Source organism: Ursus americanus, chromosome 14 (assembly GCF_024610735.1).
Source record: "Ursus americanus isolate L20-20 chromosome 14, mUrsAme1.1.p, whole genome shotgun sequence".
Lineage (NCBI taxonomy): Eukaryota > Metazoa > Chordata > Mammalia > Carnivora > Ursidae > Ursus > Ursus americanus.
Window position 1 is genome coordinate 67,334,189 of NC_142140.1, and position 21,793 is coordinate 67,355,981.

Genomic DNA, 21,793 nt, shown 5'->3' on the forward strand with positions numbered 1-21,793 from the left:
TCACACCTACTGGGATGACTATTATTTTTTTTAAAAAAGGAAGGAAGGTAGGAAAATGGAATGGGAGGGGAAGGAAAGGGGAAGGGAAGGGAAGGGAAAGAAGGAAAGGAAAGGAGGGGAAAGAGGAAAGGAAGAGAGAAAGAAATGGAAGGAAGGGAAGGAGGGAAGGGAAAGGAAAGAAAGGAAGGAAGAAAGAAAGGGAGGTATCGGAGAAGATGTAAAGAAATCGGAAACTTCCTGCGTTGCTGCTGTGGAAAACAGTTTGGTGCTGGCTCAAAAGGTCAAGCATGGAACTACTATCATCCAGAAATTCCACTTCACAGTATGTGCCCAAAAAGGCAGAGGCTCTAGCACTCACTTGTACCCCCATGTTCACAGCAGCATTAGTCCGATAGCCAAAGGGTAGAAACAACCCCAGTGTCCACTGAGAGATGAATAGATACACAAAACGTGGACTATACCTAGAGTGAAATTTTATTTAGCCTTAAAAATGTGAGATTCTGACCCATTCCACCATGTGGGTTTTAAGTGAAATAACCCAAGCACGAAATGATGATCCCATGTATATGAGGTACCTAGAAGGGTGAGATTCATACAGACAGAAAGTCGAACAGAGATTACCTGCGGCCGAGAGCAGTGGGATGGGGAGTCATTGTCCAGTGGGTACAAAATTTCTGTTAGGGATGATGAAAAAATTCTGGAGAGGATGGTGATGGCGGTGTCAGAACAACATTGTGAATGTACTTCATGTCGCTGAATTATACACTTAATGGTCAACAGGGTAACATTTATGGGATGTCTACTTTACCAACTTCTTTTTTAAATGACCCTCCCTTTTTTGTAAAAGGGAGTTCAAACAACACCTTGGGATCTAATTAGATTCCCACAAATGAAAGCTGGCTGGATTTCATTGTAAGGACCACATAGGCAAGGACCCAAGGCCTTTTCTGGTCACTCGATGACACTCTTCGTGCAAACCCTAGACTCAAAAGGAATGTTGATGGTTGATCAGGGGGCAAGAAGCATTGTGTCCAATTCCAAATGGTTATAAAGGGTGCATTCAAGGATTCAAAGAGGAAGATTCCTACCTCCTTCCTTTGCAAAAGCAAGGAATGGGGCAGGAGGAGGGGAAAACTGTGGTATAAAAATGTGCAGAAAATAGCAGGTGTCCAAGGACAGACACGTTCTATTTGGACCAGACCAAAGTAATGATGGAAGCAACAGTTAGCACAAGAATGAATGAGGTTTTTTTTATATTTTACTGTTCAAGGAGGGGGGTGGTCTGTAAATTAAAGGGGCTAAAATGGATGGATTAAGGTAGGCACAATTTAGAAACTGTGATTAAGGACTTTTTTTTTTTTTCCAACAGAACTTTTTCAGGATCCAGAAAAGATACAGCCTCAGAGTCGAGAAGGACTGATAATGCCTGGATTTAAAGAAGGTAGGAAGAAACTCAATTACAATGCAGTCACCGCTCCTCCAACAGTGACAAGTGTGACCCAAGTGACAGAGGGAAGAAAATCTCAGTGGCCAGCTTGCACTGAATCTTAACGCTAAAAACACATTTTGGTTATAGTTTCCAGTGGCCTGTGGGAAATAGGTAAAGCAATCGATTTAATGATAACCGTTTTAAGAGACAGAAGAAGCATAATTATTAGTGACGGCCCCTGCCATAAAATGTTTCCAGACATTTTGGTTGCAATGAACACAGTTTATTCTCTGCTTTTTTTTTTTTAATAAAATAAAATCATTCAGCGGTACTGAGTGATTCATGCAAGACTTCCTTATTTGTGGTCAAATCAAGACTATTCCTCAAATTATCCACGAGACATGGGGTTTCATCATTAAGACACAGGAAGCACTGATGGATTAAAGGAACATCATTTAAAAAAAAAAGTAAGTAGGATCAAGAAAATGGGCAGTTTGGACAAGGTATGGCTGGCTTCCTTTAGAGGCGTGACGTGCCAGGAAGTCTAATGTATACATAATCACATGATTTATCATGTGGCTGGATCCCAGGACTTAACCAGCGAACGGACAAACATTTTAAATAAAGTGGATGAGGAAGGAGGTGTTCGTGAAGATGCGAGAACACTGGGGAAGGGCATCCTCAGCACAGACACCTAGAAAGTATCATAGCGGTAATAGTAGAAATAAAGAGCTAATAGTGAAATGGATGACCATCGGGCTAGAGAAATGAGAACTAGAATAAATACAGTGAAAGCGTGGCAGGAATAAGTGGGCATGGGAAAGCAGAGAACAGACTGGTTGAGAAACCTCGGAACACACATCGAAGGACGGATGTGAAAACCAGACACTGGGCATTGATACCACGTGGGAGATTTGCAACTCAAGTTAGAGGGACAGGATGCGGCTGGTAAAAACCAGATCTGCTTCCAATTTTTTCTGGGTCTTCATTGTATATGGCTCGGGCTAGTGGAGTTTATCATTCCGTTGATACAGCACTTTTTATTGATGGCCTCATCAAATAACAGAGGCCAAAGAGTCTGAAAAAGAGCTCGTTATTTATGGCTGGGTAGAAGAGTGCAAGAGGGTGTTCAACATGGAAATGATTTTACAGTTGGAAGCCAGTGCTGTTTGCTCCTTCTGCGCTTTAGCAGGTAAGGAGGGATCACGCGGCTCCAGAAAGTGTCAGGTGCCATATGCTGGAAGGCTGGTGGAACGGAGATGTTTCTCTAAAGAGAACTTTTCCTAAAATGGAGATGCACCATCTGAGAAAAAGGAAAGGAGGTCAAAGAAGGTAGAATGGAGGCCAACTTTTGAAATGAAAAATAAGGTATAATTCTGGGGCCAGAGGGTTAGCAAAAACTGGGGGAAAGCACAGTTACGAGTGTCATTGAAAACCAAGGAGGAATAAACAAAAATAAAGATGCGAGATGGCTTTTCACTGAAGGATTTGGATACAGGAAAATATTAAAGGGTAAAAAGTTCACGCAGAAGGGAAATGATGACGGTCGGAAGAAATGATATGATGTGCCAGTCATTCGGTTGGGGGGAAAGGTGGTTTGTTAGACATAAGAAAATGTGATAATATATAAACTTGTTTTTTTAATCTGGAAAGAAAGGAAAACCAACAACAGAAAAGCTATTCCAGTCTAAAGTTGGATGTAAAAACGCTTTGAATCACTTTATATCAAGTAAGTTGTTGTTATTATAGAATATTTAGTTGGGTGTTTCCTAACAGAACTGATCTGGGATTTGAAAAGTAACATCAATAGTCTGAGAGAAGAAGTGGATTCGAGCTCTAAAGGCCTCAGTAGATGGGAGGCGATCAAGAACTTTCATTCATGCTGAAAAATGGCAGTGAAATTTTCTTTCTTCCTCCTGTTCTCTGGTTGACCAGCTGTTGCGGGCTCGAAATAAAGAAATAGGAGCTTCGATAAGACTTTCTGGGGAAACAGGTGGGAGGAAAATGCCACTGCCCAGACCAGAGGCAGACAAGCCTTTCCGAAGTGCAATGCCCAGGTGCCGACCCTGTCCTTCAAGTGTGTGGTGAGGGGTGGGGCGCTGGAAACCTCACTGGGAAGTGTCCTTCCAACAGCACCTCCGTCTCCTGTCATAAAAATGTTCCCTGGTACTTGCGTAGTCGGCTTCATCCGTCTTCCTTTGGGTCCTTTTTCTCTCACATAAACACTCTGGGGAAAGTTCAGTCCATCTGGTCTCCACCCGTCCTGGTACCTCCATCAGTCTGACCACTTTCTCTAGAGCTGCCGAAGCTGAGAGCAATTTCCCCAGGAATCTGAGGTGGGAAGTGGACACCATCAAGCATGTTGCATCTGAAGAGAGGAAAGGCCTTAGATTGGTAGAGTCTGGGATACAAGGAATCCCAGGGCACAGGCAGGACACGGAGAGAAGGCATTAGAAAGCGTAGGAAGCACGGAGAGGAGGTGGGAAGGGAAAAAGGCACATGGGTCCTGTTCGCAATGAAGACAACCCCCCAGGGGTGGTAAACACTCTGGGCTTACTGGAAAGTGACTGTGGGAGGGACGTGAAGCGGACTATAGTTTGTCCGTATGTGGGCCAGATGGTGCCCTAAACGCCCTCTTCCGAGCCATCGGCTAGCACCTCGCTCAAAATCCAGCCTGATCACATCCCAGCCAGGCAGGGCTAATAAAGGGTAGCATACCTCATCACATCTGATCCTTCAGACGCACCTAAAACATCAGACCCAGGAACCGTGGGGTGGAAAGGATTCATAGCAGAGAGTACGTTCCCTCTTTATTGCTAGCTTCTATTTTGATGGTAAAACGGAAGGAAACTAAGTTGTTGAGCCGGTAGCTGTTAAAGGAACATGATGGACAGTTAAAAGGAACTGAAAACAGTCTGAGACATACTGATATGTCTTAATATCCCACAATGGGTCCATATATTAGAAGCAGTTTCTATTTTCAGTTTTCTTTCCTCCTGGCATAGCTAAAATCCGCTCTTTTGTGACTCTGTATAAAGTTGCACTGCCTTGTGATATCTCCAAATTCAGCCTTTCTTCACGCTTTAAAGGGAAGGCCTACCATCCCGACATGCCGTGATGGGACACACAGGTTTATAAATTTCCCCTCTCCCTGTTCTTGATCCATAGAATTGAGACTCAGAACTCAAATCCATTTGCACATTGACAATGTTTCAAGGACCAGCTAGGCTACGATAATGGGGATGTTTCCCCAATAGGGCTTGAGGTCTGGGTTTGAAAAAGGCTCATTCTTCTTCAGTGATTACAGGATGCGTCAGGAGAATAGGTAAGGTCTTTTAGTTCTACAAGAAGGAATTTCCTTGGACGGAATCCCAGCCACACTTCCCCGTGTTTGGCAACCATAGGCCCTTCTCTTTCCTGACTCTATGGAAATTAGACACAAAGTTCTGGGGTTTCTAGAAAATATGGCAGAAAGAATGTGCCTGCCTTAGCTATAACTCAGCAGCTCGGAGCCCTTTGTCAGCCCTAACACATCCGTCTGAATTCTGCTGTTTAACCAAAGTGGGGCCCATTTACTTCTCTCTCTCGACACGTTGGTTGTGTCAAGCGACAAGAAATACTGTCAATGGCACGGTCGTGGAGGCGAACTGAAACTGCAGGACTTGAACTTGAAAACACCTTTAGAAATGTTTTATGGGCATGTGATGTCCCCACTCGAAGTCGACGGATCCCACTTCACAGAAACGCAATTATCCATTTAAAAACCCAGTTCCGCCATGTTTCTCGTTAGCACTCCTCTTGGCAAGGCATGGCGTTAAACACTCATCTGCTTACTATGATGGAATCACTCACAGAGTGAGAGCGAGAAAGAAAGGTCTGCAAGAGAAAAACTTAGGGTGATGAGGGAAAGAATTCTCAGCCAAGCATTCATTAGAATCTGGTGTAGACATGCTTCAGACACGAACTAGCTAGTATGTGCTTTACTTCTTCTTAAACCAGGAATCTCGGCATTGCTGACATTTTGGGTAGGATGATTCGTTGCTACAGGGTCTCTTCTGGGCATCACACTGCCCATTAGAAGCACCCTACACTCTGCCAGTCTTGGGACAACCAAAGTATCTCCAGAGATCCCCCTGGGAGGTACAGTCATCTTTTGTGGGGAACCACGGTTCTCCTAAGTATTCCCTTGCTCATCTGGAAAGTAAAACTCTTCGAGACTAGAGAGCGGCTGTTGGTTTAAGGGGCAATGAAAGGGTAATCTGCTACGTGAATGTAATGTACCTTTATTATATGCACCCCTTTATGCATCCACACGTTGAACTGTATCTTCACGTCTAACAGATCTGGCAGATCTCAGCCCGCAGAACTGGATGGTGTTGAGAGAAATTGATCCTCTTTACAACAGCAGCAAAATCAAAGAGTGGAGAATTTCCAGACACGTTCATGGTCGAAACCGCCATGCAACTAGTTAAAGAAAGGATTTAAGGGCCAAATGGCGATTTGATCCGTTAGGTTTATTCTGACTCTGAAGATCTTTGAAATTAGGAAACATACAGTGGGGTTAATAGTCGCTGAGTAATAAATATACTTTCTCTAGCAGCTCATTAACCTCCCGTCATTAGAATAAATGAATTTCCCCTACAGGTTACTGAGTTACCTAGAGAATTTGACACCATACATGGGACCTCAAGAGCACACTGTTCAGGAGCTCGAGACCTCTGGCTGCTCTTCTAGAGAGAGAATGTTCTACCTCTAAGAAGAGTGTAGGAAGTCAGTGGGCATGGCCATGGAGCAGACAGCTCAGAGGAAGCATGGCGAAGATGTCCAAATCAAGAACAAAACCTATTCACTGGTACGGCCAAATGGACAAAGGAAATCTGAAGCCACACACAGCAGGAGTAAGGATAATTCCTGCTCTGGAAGAAACTTCGAGTATACGGACCCTAGATCTGTAGATGTTTTGCTGCGATCTCGAACTTCCGGCATTCTTAGGAACCTTTAGAAGTTAGACAGTTTTCCTGGAAGGTTCTAGAGTCATTTCATTATTTAAATAATATGAATTTTTTTAAAAAAAATCTACATGCGAGAAGAGGTGCTTTGAACTCAATTCTGTTCTTTTATTATTTCTTAACACAGAAAGAGGGAGATTGCCCAATACAATTGTTAGGTGCACTCCTTTCCTCGTGCAAGCTACGTCTGCTTATTGCCAAGCAAATGCTTAGAAAAGGACCAGAGGCACAAACAAAAGGAGTTCAGAGAAAAGATGCAAGGAGTTTAAGATGATATCTTGTTTCTTAAAGGGATGATTTAAATACAGCAAAAACAGGGTACTGAGTTGGAAAATTAGGGGCACCAGAAGGGAAGGAAATCAACTGGGCAAAGGAGACCTGGAATTTTTTTTTTCTTTTTAACTCTCATAAATGGGATATTCATACAGAAACTCAAAGGTTTGGAGCATGTTGGAATATCTAGAAACTTAGTTTTTTTCCCTGCATTTTAATCCCTTGTGGGGCCTCTCAGGAAAGATTTCACCTGATTTAGCATTTAATGCATTGATGCACATTTGCACTCTGTATATTTTCCAGCAACTTTAGTCTCTTCGAACTGACAACACTGGAGAAATAAAGAATAATTACTTACGAATACCGTAGCGTCTGCTCCTTTAAATTTTTGGCAGATACGGAAAACTGTCATGAGATAGGAGACATTTTCCTCGTGGTTTAAACCTGTAATAAAATGTTGCTGACAGACTAATTATAAGTGTTTTATATATTTCGTGCATATGTGCTTCTCTCTAAACCAATTTAATTCCCATTAATGCTAATCTTGTTAATGCCCACTCAGAGAGGAAAGGAATACTCTTCATAAACTATTGATTTATTTGAGCTATTTAAATGGGGGATTAGAGAACTAGGTGGGAAAAGAAAAACCTCCGTTTTACCCACATCTGTATTTCGTAGAATATTTTCCAAATATTGATGAATATTCCGTTATTCTTGGTATGAACAGGAAGTGGGGGAAAATAAAGTGACAAAGTGACAGTCCTCCACCCATGAAAAATAATGACATTTATTCATCTTTTTAGTATTAGCTCCAAGATTAGCAATGAGATATTACCAAGAGAAGCAGATTTTCTTTGTTAAAAAAAGAAGTAAAGAAAAATGAGATTCATACCTGTAAGCTCTTACTGAACCGGGGTTTTCTTAAAAAAAAAAAAAAGTCAAAACCACAACTAGGCAAGTTATGCTCCTACTACTTTTTGTCCTGTTCCTAGTGTGATTGTCCATCTCGTTCTCCAGATAAGAATCCAGTAATTTCTCTCAATCTCAACCAAACTGAGGGTTCCATAGCTTAGGGCATTTCAACGAGCCAAAATCGGCTCTTAAAAGATACCGTGCCCAGGTGTGAGTGGTGTCCTTGAACCCTGGTGACTCCTCATGACCGAGTGTCATAAGGCTGGCCTGGAACTTCAGAAGGCATGTCCTGTCTCCGGTCATCCCCAAACTAGCTAACCGTTTCTAAAAGTACAGCTGTCTTACTTCTCATTCTCTCTGGGAGAAGGGGCATGAAAAAGGGAACAGGTGGAAGATGGGGTTTTTGCCCAACCTCCCTGAGACTCAGTTTCTTTATCTGTAAAATGGGGAGCATAATCTCTATGTGCTCCATTCTTCTCCCACGTCGCAGAAAGAGGCAAGAAGGTGTTGTCTTTGAAAGCACTGTGGTTAACTGTGAAATGGTGGGCAAACGTGTGCTATTATTAACTGGGAGATGGTTTTGAAGAAGTGGCACAGGAAAAAAAAGTTAAAAGGGAGGAAATATAAGGAGAGAGAGTTTTATCTGGGACCTGTGAAAAGAGACGCAGAAAGAGAGACAGAAATAGACTGATTTACCCTCAGGACTTTCTTGAAAGTTTTCATGGCGACCGACACTCAGAGTTTACAATTGTGCATATAAAACATAAAACGGAAATCAAGAATTGCAAGTATTCCGATGAGTGAGGTTTTCCTTTTTTGTTTATCCAAATGTTCGGTGCCGGTGACACACGAAGATGGGGACAGAGGGGAGAGAACACGCTCTTAACATTCATCGGAAAAAAAAAATACTGAAACATTTTCAGCACAAATATTAAGCTGCCTTTTCTCTACCGATTGGTAAAAAAATATATTATATTTTGATATTTTTTTTTCTTTTTAAATTATATGGTTATCCATCCCAGCCGAAGTCCCGGCCGGTCATCTGGTAGAACTTCAGGTTGAACGGCCGGTAGAACTCGCGCAGCTTACGCACCACGTCGCGGTCGATCTCGGGGTGGGTCCTGCCCTTGGTCTTGCCCAGGCAGTGGGGCTTGCTGCTGCCCTCGGCCTTCTTGAGGCAGGGGAAGCCCTTGGTCTTGTTGAAGTAGAAGTGCTTGTCGGTGATGACCCTCTTGAGGCCCAGGAAGTCCTGCACGCGGCCCAGCTCGCCGGCCGGGTCGCGGATGAGCCGCTCGCCGCTCACGAAGAGCATCTGGCCGATGGGGAAGTGGCGCAGCCAGTGCTCCAGGTGCTTGGCGTAGATGCCGATCTGGATGGCGCTCCACGACGTGTCGATGAGGCCCGTCGTGCGGTTCCTGAACGTCAGGCTCTCGAAGGTGGGGATGTCGGGCCGCTTGGACAGCGTCTGCGTGTAGTCCGAGATGGCGCGCGTCACCGGGTCCCGCACCACCACGATGAGCTTGGTGTCCTTGGACATGGCCGAGATGCGCGCGGGCGCTTCGCGGGTGACGAAGTAGCTGGGCGTCTTCTCCATGGTGATCTGCCCCTCCAGGGTCCTCGGCATCAGGTCCCTGAGGAGAGCAAAAGGGCCTGTTAGAGCCGGAAAAGGGAGCGACTTTCCCTGCTGCACAGAGAGCTCATTCCAAGGAGGGGAGCATCCTCTAGACTCTGCAGCCCGGGTGCCTGAGCGGCGGTGCCCACCCTCCCACTTCCAGGATGGAGAAGTTGCACAGACTTCTCGGATTCCTCGTGTATTTATTTATTTCTCTATAAAAATTTTATTTATTAGAGAGACAGAGAGCAAGCGTGAGCCGGGAGCAGAGGGAGAAGCAGGCTCCCCAGCTGAGCAGGGAGCCCGATGCAGGGCTCAACCCCAGGACCCTGGTATCATGACCTGAGCCGAAGGCAAACGCCTAACCGACTGAGCCACCCAGGCCCCCGATCCTCATGTATTTAATGGGAAATAATAATATCCACCCTCTATGGTTGTTGGGACGATTGAGCGAGTTAGTATATATCCTTCAATACTTCAGGAGAGTGCCTTACAGAGTGTTACGTAATTTTTTATTTCTATCAGGAACCCACAATGCTGTCAGAAAATCACCTTCGGGGGCACCTGGGTGGCTCAGTGCTTAAGCATCTGCCTTCAGCTCAGGGCCTGATCCCCGTGTTCTGGGATCGAGCCCCACATCAGGCTCCTCTGTTGGGAGCCTGCTTCTTCCTCTCCCACTCCCCCTGCCTATGTTCCCTCTCTCCCTGGCTGTCTCTCTCTCTGTCAAATAAATAAATAAAAATCTTAAAAAAAGAAAAGAAAAGAAAAAATCACCTTCATCAAATTCTTTAGGTAAATGACACTATTCTATTACAACACTATCTTACTACTAGGAGACAGAATTAAAATACCCTGAACCCATTCTGCAGTTTTCTTACAAACAAAGCAATTCCATTTCACATAATGCCACTGACAGGTGCACAACATTACTTCTCTTTAGAGTTTCTGAACGTTCCCGTCACAAACAAGACTTATTTAAACAATCCATCTTTTGTCGAATAACTTGGAACGCCGTCCCTACCACAGTCTACAGATCTTGGTTTCTTCACGACGTGGGCTCCATTATTGTTATTATCATGTATTTTTCCTACGACCAAGTGAGTTCTGGCTCTTTGTTGTTCAAAACGTTCTTGATTCTTGTCTGCTTATTTTTCGTGTTGAATGTGAAGGTCACTGTGCCCCCGTCGAAAGAAAAATACGCCGCTGGAGTCTTGAGAAAGCAGACATTCCCACCTAGGTCAAGCAAACAGTACCTACTGAGAACTGGTGAGTCTCGGGGCCAAAAAGGATGAGCACGAGAGATAAAACCTGCTTACTCTTCCAATTTAAATGTACTACCGTTACATCCACTGTTTGCTATTACAGCGCTGTCTTTCTAATCCCAAGCTTTATAAGAAATAGCTGTGGCTCGGGGCGCCTGGGTGGCACAGCGGTTAAGCGTCTGCCTTCGGCTCAGGGTGTGATCCCGGCGATCTGGGATCGAGCCCCGCATCAGGCTCTTCTGCTATGAGCCTGCTTCTTCCTCTCCCACTCCCCCTGCTTGTGTTCCCTCTCTCGCTGGCTGTCTCTATCTCTGTCGAATAAATAAATAAAATCTTAAAAAAAAAAAAAAAAGAAATAGCTGTGGCTCAAATCAATATTAGAATAAATGTAGCCAGGGATTTATTTCAGTCACGACACTAAATTTGTCCTCTGATCCATTGGGAGAAGAATCAAACTTGTAAATGTTCTTACACTGGATTCACTTTTATTCCTGGGATACAAGCCGTTTGACTATGGTAGATTATTCTTCTAATACTGTCCTGGATTTGGTTCATCATATTCATTACTGGGATGTTCCTGTAGTTTTTCTTGTGATCAACAGCTTCATCCATTGCTAGAATGTGAATTAGTCCACCAATAAAATGAGTTGAGAAATGGTTCACGTTTTCCTCGATCTTACAGAACTTTAAGGAGCAAAATATTTTTTTAAAAAAGATTTTCAAAATGTATTTACTTGAAAGAGAGATCATGCAAGGGGGGGAGGAGCAGAGGGAGACAGAGAGAAAAAGCAGACTCCCCGCCAAGCGCAGAGCCCGACTTGGGGCTCAATCTCAGGACCCTGAGATTGTGACCTGAGCCGAAATCAAGAGTCAGATGCTTAACCAACTGAGCCACCCAAGCGCCCGGCAAAATAATTTTCTGTTCCTTGAATTCGGTGGGCATTACCTACAAAGCCAGCTTACACTGAAGCTTTTGAAGGTTAAGGATAGGAAAGAAACAAGAATTTTCAAATCTCTTTTCAGTTTCTTGCATGGTAATCGATTTCTTGTAAATACTCTGCCTTGTCTTGTGTCAATTTTGGCGATTAATATGTCTCTAAAAGTCACCCAGTTGAGCAGTGAGTCACATCCATCTGCGTCTGGACGGTAATTTTATAGACCCCGGGGATTTCCTGTTTTCCGCCCTTCTCTCTGCTTTCTAGAATCTGTTATCTTTTTAAATTCACTTATTTGCATTTTAGCTTCTTAATGCCCCTTTATTCTTTTTCTATTTATGCTCTGCTGTTCCTCTAATTCATTTAACAGGACGCTTCATTTATTTTCAATTCCTTTTTGCAAGTAATAAAAGCATTTTGAGGCTATTATCTCCCCCTTTACCTACAAACTTGTTCCAACTTCAGGTTTTGACATATGCTGTTGTCATTTTCATAAATACTTATTTAGTTAATTGCGTTTTGTACTTTTTATTTCCTTTTTAGCGCAGGTATAATCTAGGATTGCTTTCATTTTTACTTTTTTTTTTTTAATTTGACAGAGAGACAGCCAGCGAGAGAGGGAACACAAGCAGGGGGAGTGGGAGAGGAAGAAGCAGGCTCCCAGCGGAGCAGCCTGATGTGGGGCTCGATCCCAGAACGCCGGGATCACGCCCTGAGCCAAAGGCAGACGCTTAACGACTGAGCCACCCAGGTGCCCCTTTTATTTTTACTTTTAACTCTAATGGCTGGTTTACTTCATTTTTACCATCATTTGGTTATGAGTTTCTAGTTTGCCTTTGTGGTAAAAATAATGTACTTCGTGTTATGTGAATTTGCCTTTGTTGACTTCCTATAATTTCGTCCCACCTATACTATTTGCTAACTTTATATTAAGAAAAATTTCAAACACACCCCAAAGTAAAGAGAATTGTAATGTAAATCTCGTGTACCTTACATCCAACTTCAAAAAACAACGGGTGGCCAATTTCATTTCATTCATAACCCCCTCCATTTCTACGCCCTCCTCCACAAATGAATTACTTTCAAGTCTGTCTCAGACATCACATCAACTGGTTCCTAAACATTCTGGTTCCCCAACAGGTGTTGGTGAGGATGTGGAGGAAGGGGAACCCTCTTGCACCACTGATGGGAATGCAGACTGGTGCAGCCACTCCGGAAAAGAGTATGGCGGTTCCTCAAAAAGTTAAAAATATAACTACCCTAAGACCCAGCGATTGCACTAATAGGTATTTACCCCAAAGAATACAAAAATGGGGCGCCTGGGTGGCTCAGTTGTTAAGCGTCTGCCTTCAGCTCAGGGCTTGATCCTGGGGTTCTGGGATTGAGCCCCGCATCAGGCTCCTCTGCTGGGAGCCTGCTTCTTCCTCTCCCACTCCCCCTGCTTGTGTTCCCTCTCTCGCTGGCTGTCTCTCTCTCAAATAAATAAATAAAATCTTAAAAAAAGAAGAATACAAAAACGCTAATTTTCAAAGAGATACACGCATGCCAATGCTTATGGCAGCATTATCTACAATAGCCACATGATGGAAGCATCCCAAGTGTCCACTGACTGCTAAATGGATAAAGATGTGATACATACACGTGGTGGAATATTACACAGCCATCAAAAAGGATGACAGCTTGCCATTTGCAGTGATGCGGATGGAGCCAGAGGGTATTATGCTAAGCAAAATAAGTCAATCAAAGAAAGACAGATACCATACGATTCACCCATATGTGTGATTTAAGAAACAAAACCAATGAGCAAAGGAAAAAAAAAGAGACCGAGACATGCCGAGAAACAGAGAACAAACTGATGGTCACCAGAGGGGAAGGGGGTAGGGGGATGGCTGAGCTAGGTGATGGGGATTAAGGAGAGCACTTGTGATGAGTGCAGGGAGATGTATAGAAGCGTTGATCACTATACTGTACACCTGAAACTAATATTACACCGTATGTTGATTAGCTGGAATTTATATAAGAATTTTTAAAAGACCCATTCTGCTTCCCATTGTCATTATTTTTGGCACAAATTCCTCCAACATCTGTAGCAATAAGCCATTGACCCCGGGCTGGTTCAGTGATGCCGGGATTCTCAGATTTTTTCGGTCTTTGATATTTTAGTCTGGTTATGTTTACTTTTTTCCTTGGAGAAAGACACGATCATTAGCTATCTGATTTCTCTTGCTTTTTGCTGTGGTTTTAAGAAAGCTGCTTTTCTTTCTGCAAAAGAACCTTCCATGTCACCCATCCCCCACTCCTTTAAGCAGCAGCCAAAATTCAGTGTTGCCACAAGAAAGACATAGATCGATGTCACTGCCCACGTTCACCCTGGTGTCACTGCGTGACCTGAATTCACGGCCGCGTCACTGCGCTTCTGCCCACAGAGAACTGAGAAACTAGCGAGGCCAGCCCCCTCTGGAAGCTTACGTTCCACGTTTACAAAATGAGCCAAGAGATCCATCCAGACGTTGCTGGAATAATTCAGTGAAGGAAATTTGATCAACTCTGTGAAAGAAGTCTGGGCTAGCAAAAGCAAACATTAGGTATCAGTGAAGTGATAAAAGAATATTTGGTGATTAAAAAAGAAAAAAAAAAGGCCGCATTCTTGGACCCTCTCCCGTGATCTCTGACTGTTAACGACTCGACCTTCTTTTGTGGCCAGTAAGAGAGAGAACATACTTCGCGCAGAAGCTACTGGTTGGGACCTCATCTCCCTCTCTCCTGTCTCAGGGGAACACACAGATCTCCAGCAGCCCCTTCAGCCCAGATTCTGGCTGGAGATTGTGCTGCACGAGAGGAAATCCCACTAACGTCTCTGAAAAAAGAAACCATATTTTACATTCTCTCCGTAGAGGAGGGGAAAGAGCTATCCAAAATAGGCGTTTGAAGAGGAAACAGCTAAAAATAGGATTTCAGAAGAAAAACACATTAATGACTGTCAACTCCAGGATAAGGAAAAAGGACAGGTTTGGCATCGGGTGGAGGGGGGGGTGACGAGTCCCCATGAACCGGAAGCCTCCTGCAAGCCGGTTTTTCCAAAAAGGAAGAAGTGATAGTCTAAATAAATCCGTAATGAGGCTGACGTTGTAAAAGGACTCAGAAGAGGCTTCTTTAGTCATCTCCTTTTTAATTTCTTTATTCATTCTCTCACTGCAGTTTGAATTTCAGTGTTCAAAGTAGAGCCCACCTATCACGTAAAACGAAATGCAGGTGTAATTTGGAATACCGTATTTCAAAGTGTAGAGGAGAACCTGCAAGTCGTCCTTCCTTACCTGGGTGAGACCTACGCTGTGACCCCACTCTGTGCCAGGACATGGGCCCAGACGGGCAGGGAAAAGGCCTCCCAGTATCATGAAAGTTGGAAGAGATACCAGAGAGGCTATTAGGGCAGAAGAAAGCTGTGTGCAGTAAGATACATCAGATTTCCCTAAAGATGGAACAAATTGGGATGGGGAGTGAGAAATTCGATTGGATGATGGGGGGAGTAGGTCCTAGGAGGCCTTAATTTCCCGGATAACTGGGGAAGGCTAGCCCCACTTCACCTCTAAATAGTGATGAGGATTTGGAGACGTTAATAGTGGGTATGGGGATGAGGAAATGGGTAGAAACCAGAATGAGAAGGAAAAATGAGGAGGGCTTGTTTGTTTGTTTTTCCCCCCGAGGAAGGCGAGGGTTAAGAAGGGATCTCATGAGCAAATGAAGGATTTTTTGTTTTGTTTTGTTTCTTTTTTTTTTTTAATTTTTTTTAAAAGATTTTATTTATTTATTTGACAGAGATAGAGACAGCCACTGAGAGAGGGAACACAAGCAGGGGAGTGGGAGAGGAAGAAGCAGGCTCATAGCAGAGGAGCCTGACGTGGGGCTCGATCCCGTAACGCCGGGATCACGCCCTGAGTCGAAGGCAGACGCTCAACCGCTGTGCCACCCAGGCGCCCCCCTTTTTTTAAATTTTTTATTATGTTATGTTAGTCACCATACAGTACATCCTTAGTTTTTGATGTAGTGTCCCATGATTCATTACTTGCATATAACACCCAGTGCTGCACGCAATACGTGCCCTCCTTAATACCCATCACTGGCCTATCCCATTCCCCCACCCTCTCCCCTCTGAAGCCCTCAGTTTGTTTCCCAGAGCCCATAGTCTCTGGTGGTTCATTCCCCCTCTGATTCCCGCCCTTCATTCTTCCCTTCCTTCTCCTACCGATCTTCCTACTTCTTATGTTCCATAAATGAGTGAAACCATATGATAATAGTCTTTCTCTGCTTGACTTATTTCACTTAGCATAATCCCCTCCAGTTCCATCCATGTTGATGCAAATGTTGGGTAATCGTTCTTTCTGATAGCTGAGTGATATTCCATTGTATATATGGACCACATCTTCTTTATCCATTCGTCTGTTGAAGGGCATCTCGGCTCCTTCCAGAGTTTGGCTATTGTGGACAATGCTACTATGGACATTGGGGTGCATATGGCCCTTCTCTTCACTACGCAAATGAAGGATTTTTACAAAGCGGGTTGCACACATGTGCTCTCTGCCCCCCCCCCCCCCGGCCCCAGAGAACACAACAGCCAAAAAGTACAAGCAACCCAAGGGTCCATCAGTGGATGAATGGATAAGCAAAATATGTTCCATACACACGATGGAATAGTATTTGGCCTTAAAAAGGGAGGGAATTCTGACAGCTGCTCCCAGATGGAGGAACTTTGAGGACACTCTGCTCTGAGAAATTAGCCCGTCACAGAAGGACACACAGTATGTAATTCCACTTACATGAGGGCCCTAGAGTCATCACGTTCATAGAGACAGAAATTAGAATGGTGGTTACTAGGCACTGGGGGAGGGAGTTGTTTCATGGTACGGAGTTTTAGTTTTGTGAGAGGACAAGTTCTGGAAAATGATGGCTCCAATGTGAATGCCACCCAGCACTACTGAACTATACACTTACAAATGGTTAAGATGGTAAGCATTACATGATGTCTATTTAATCGTATTAGCATTTATTTAAAAAAAAAAACTCCCCAAGAAGACAAGGCCTTCAATTGCATCAAGAGAATTTAATTAGACAAAAGAGGCTTTTTGGTTTTGCAGATAATTAAACATTTAGCGCAAGGTACTGAAAGAAGCTGTGGTTTTGCTTTCCTCTTGCTAGACCAAAGGAGAATATAATAATTTATGCAAGGGGCGCTGGGGTAGTGGTTAAGCTTCTGACTCTTGGTTTCAGCTCGGGTCATGATCTCAGGATTGTGAAATCGAGCCCCGCGTCGGGCTCCTCGCTGGGCATGGAGCCTGCTTGAGATTCTCTCTCCCTCTGCCCCTCCCATCGTGCTATCTCTCTCTATCAAATAAATAAATCTTTAAAAAAAATAACTTATGCAATATCGTGGAGCTGTCTGATTAGAAAATAAATGTTTTTTTTGGCCTGCGTCTGCCCACTGCTGGCTGGGCGACCTTGAGCTAGTCATTCAACCTCTCCAAGTTCAGCTTACTGACCTCACTTGAAAAATCAAGCCAAGGGGCTGGGGAATATGGACTATAAGCAGTGTTGACATGACCATTATGTCAGGGAACATACCAAGAACTGTTCTTAAGAAGGTGATGCCTGGTGTTTAGAATTTCCAGCTGCCAGAGGAAGCCCATCTAGTCCAGATCACAAAGGTCCAGAGGCGGTCAGAGCCCCACTGACATGTTCCTGGGACATCCACACACCTGTCCATTAGACACCTTAGGTGTATTACATTCAGGCAGTGACGGTGCCTGGTTTGAAAGCCATGAACTGGCAAAGCCAAGTTATGGGCCCGTTATGGCGGGAGAGAGGGGAGCTTTTTTTTAAGGGGAATCAATTTCTTCCCATGCCATGTGGCATAATTATTTCCAGAAGGGAACTGTTTGGTAACACTTCTATGTGACTCGGGATATTGTGATTTCTAGATGTCCTGGGGATTTCATTTTGGATCTGACCTGTCACGTTGGGATGAATCGCTATGGGCCTAGAGTTATTCAAACAACTTTGCAGCGGTCTAGGGTATAGGAAACAGCCAAGTAAGAAGCATGAGACACCTGGTAAATATTTTTACATAAGCCCTGAGTCCACTGAGTAGATCACGGTAGGAATACCAAGGTGACCCAGAAGGCTTTCCTACTGCCACACTGCAGATAGGACAGATCTGCCTCCATGACAGCGCCCCACTGACCGTCCTAGAGGCAAGGCCACCACTGTCCGCATCACCATCACCTGCACGGTCAGGGACACCACCAAGAGGCAGCCCTCGATGGCACTCAGCAACACAGATTCATTGCACATACTGCACATTCAGGAAAGGATAAGAAGAACCCATCTCACGTGTTTTACCCTTCATATTCCTTTGGGTCATTTGCTCTGAATTCCCTCTGCCCTCATATCGTCTTCCTGATCCCCCCACCCTCCCCCAGGAATTGCTACTGGCCCTCTTCGGAGGTACTTCTTCCTTCAAAAACTACCCTTCCTCATATTTTTAGTAAATGGTGTTTGGTCAATTGGTTACTCACATGGAAACATAAATCTTGATCTCTCGCCATGTAGAAAAATCAATTCCAGATGGCTGGTACATATTAGTACGAATGATGAAAAAGCAAAACTTTTGGAAGGAAACCTAGGAGAGCATCTTATTGATTGAGGGAAGCAACTATTTCTTAAGTTTCTTAAAGGAAGAACCACAAAGAAAAGAATGATGAATTGGACTATACTAAAAATAAGAACTTCTGTTCATCAAATGATACCAATAAGAGAGTAAAAAGGCCAACATCAGAATGATGAAAATATTTAAAATACATACACCTGACAAAAGATTTACATCCATCATACATAAAGAGTTCCTACAAATCAATAAGTTAAAAAAAACTAGACATCATGAAAGAAAAATGGCAAATGTCTTGACAAGGCACTGCCTATGAAAAACAGTATCCAAATAGTAAACATATGAAAAGGTACGGCACTTCATTAGTCATCAAGGGAATGCAAATTAAAACACAATAACTTACACCCACTTGAATGGCTAGAATAAAAACCAGAGGGAATTCCGAGTGTGGGCAAAGATTTAGAATAACCAACTCTCTGTTGGTCTGAGTATAAATTGGCATAATGACTTTGGAAAACTCTCTGGAACTATCTACCAAAGCTGCACATATGTATACATATGGCCCAGCAATTTTGCTCCCAGGAGTATAAGCAATAGAAATCATCCATATGTTGATCAAAAGACATGGTCATGAACGTTCATAGTTAATCATAATAGTCCCAAAGGCAAGCTCCCCAAAGATCCATCAAAAATAGAAGGTTATGGATGCCTGGGTGGCTCAGTTGGTTGGATGACTGCCTTTGGCTTGGGTCATGATCCTGGAGTCCTGGGATCAAGTCCGCGTCAGGCTCCCTGCTCAGCAGGGAGTCTGCTTCTCCCTCTGACCCTCCCCCTTCTCGTGCTCTCTCTCTCTCTCTCATCCTATCTCTCAAAAAAATAAATAAAATCTTTTAAAAAATAGAAGGATATATATATACACGTATATATGTATATATGTGTGTATATATTTTTGATGATATAAATATATACACATACATATACGTATATACAAGAAAGATATACATAAAATACTATACAGAATTGGCGTGAATGATTCAACATTTGTGAATAAATCCCATAAACACAATGTTGACAAACCCAGCCAGTCACAAAAATGTACATACTGTATGATTTCTCTCATACGAAGTTCAAAACCAGGCAAAACCTACCTACGGTGTTAGATGTCAGGGAGAGTGGTTACTCTTGGGGGAAACGAGTGACTGGAAGGGGGTACAAGGTTCTTCTGGAGAGGTGGGAAGATCCCACTTCTTGATGCGGGATTTGTATCCTTTTCTGGATTTGATTATATGTCAATAAAAAGTTTTCAAGACTTGGGGCGCCTGCGTGGCACAGCGGTTAAGCGTCTGCCTTCGGCTCAGGGCGTGATCCCGGCGTTAAGGGATCGAGCCCCACGTCAGGCTCCTCCGCTATGAACCTGCTTCTTCCTCTCCCACTCCCCCTGCTGTGTTCCCTCTCTCGCTGGCTGTCTCTGTCTCTGTCAAATAAATAAAATAAAATCTAAAAAAAAAAAGTTTCCAAGACTTATAAAAAAAATAAACGGAGCAATTTTCCATAATTCTCCAAGAAAAGCACGCATTTCAAAACAGGGCATTTGCTAAACCAACTACATCTCCAACTCGTAGAAATTTAGATCCGAAAGGAAAAGGAGCTGATCTCCCATACACAGGAATCCATGGTCCTCTCAATGACCTTTTCCCCTTTGCCCAAGTTATCAGAACAGGAGTCACCTAACCTCCATCCCACACCTGGGCCACTGATTCTCATGGCGCTCTAAGCACAGTGGTGTTCACGGCACCACAGTGGCTGTATTTCTAGAGTGTGGACAGGGGTACAGAGATAGCTGAAGACTGCATTATGCTTGCAAACCATTTTAGCAATTTCCTCATTAAATCTTTACACAGTCCCAGGAGAGAGAAGACAGGCATCGCGCTCCCCAATTGTTCTGACAAGCAGGCTGAGATTCAGAGAGGCTAAACACATGCAAAAATTCCCACAATCAGTATACGGAAGGTGGCGATGGGCGCCCGGGTGCCTAGTGCAAGGTCATTTCCATCGCAACAGATGAGAGAAAGTCAACAGACTGAAGGGATAGGATGAGAAGACACCCAAGACGGTTCAACAGATGGAGAACGTGAGAATCTCAGAAAGCTGTCCAGAGGGGGGCTGTGAAGACCTCGGCAGAGCCGAACTCTGGACTAAATACAGATGAAGAAATCTGTCTGCATCAGGGGTGTTGTATGAAGTTGACCAAGAAGATGATGGACTCGATCCTGGGACCCTGAGATCATGACCTGTGCCGAAGGCAGACACTCAACCAACTGAGCCACCTGGGTGCCCCGAGTCTAAGTTTTAAAAGCTAGGATTTATGCCTAGGAATTCTGATGAGGGCAAACATTAGTGATTTTATTATAAAATACAACACCGACGGATCACCTATGCCTCCATGAAGACAACATTGTTTTATAGGAAACTCAAAACTGGGAATAGGAACGTGGACCCATCTTGATATTGCTGTTCCTAAATTGTGTGATCCTGAGCAAATCACTGATTTTCTGGGCGTTGCCTTCTTCATAAAGCAAAACAGTAAGACTATTGTCCTCCAGGTCTCTAGGACCTTCCCACCTCCAAGACCCCATGTACTGTGCAGGACTTAAAGTCATTATTAATTTGTCAGGCTTACAACTCTGCACAGCCTCAAAACTGCTCCGTTCTGAAGTGTGACCCCACCAATCACATCAAAAGATTTATATAAATTAGGGGCGCCTGGGTGGCTCAGTCAGTGAAGCATCTGCCTTCGGCTCAGGTCATGATCTCAGGGTCCTGGGATCGAGCCCCGTGCCGGGCTCCCTGGTCAGCGGGGAGCCTGCTTCTCCCTCTGCCTCTCTCTGATCTCTCTCGCTCTCTCTCAAATAAAAATCTGCATCAATAGAATTCATTTCAAAATCAATGAGGTCTGAAAGAATGAGGTTAGTCCAAATGAAGGCTCCCTTGCTGTTCCCCTAGCACTTGGAGGCAGAAGAAAGACCAGAAAGTCCAGGAGATGAGTGGTCTTGAGGCATCCAGGAAGGCAGTGACTAAGGAGACCCCTCTCTGTCCCACACCTCCTCTGTGCCCGAAACATCAAAATAAGGTGTCACTGCTAGAAGACGAAGGTCCACAGAGAGGGCTATGTTAACCGTAACTGACACAGGGCAACCAAGAATTCAAAGGGAGGTGTCTGAAGACAGACCCCAATGAACACTTACTAAAGCATTTACCATTGACCCAGATCTGATGTAGATTTCTTGTGTCATTAACAGCAGTGAAAGCTGGAGTTATAACCATAATTTCATGGTTGAGAAGATCAGAGAGGTCATGCGACTTGTCTGAAGACACACAGTAATGAGCGAAAGAGAGAATGAAAATCTAGGTTTGTTCAGCGTATTCTTTGAACCTCCCCAGACAGCCAGGCAGCACGAGCAGGACTCTTTTGGTGGATGTTATCGGCCATCTTCGATATTCTGTCAACACACATGAGCATTCAATGCACTACTTCCCTATGCATCGCAGAGTGCAAATCATTCGGCTTGGAATCTTGCTAACAGGCAAGAGACAGAACATGTTTTTCAAAGGCTTTCTTCTGTCGGGGAAGGGCACGCTGCAAGGAAAAGTCCCCCGAGGTGTAACACAAAGGTAATTTACCTTGAAGAGTCAATAAATCTGG

At 44.0% G+C, this 21,793-nt stretch overlaps 1 protein-coding gene across 1 annotated transcript in view; it reads right to left on the minus strand.

Annotated features, from left to right (window-relative positions):
- Positions 1-6,522: 6,522 nt before the first annotated feature.
- HS3ST3A1 (heparan sulfate-glucosamine 3-sulfotransferase 3A1) overlaps positions 6,523-21,793 on the minus strand; it is a 101,954-nt gene continuing 86,683 nt past the window's right edge. Inside the window, exon 2 of the mRNA XM_045778172.2 lies at positions 6,523-9,254. Within this exon, the coding sequence (XP_045634128.1) occupies positions 8,633-9,254 (622 nt within the window). The 3' untranslated portion in view covers positions 6,523-8,632. The remainder of the gene's footprint in view (positions 9,255-21,793) is intronic.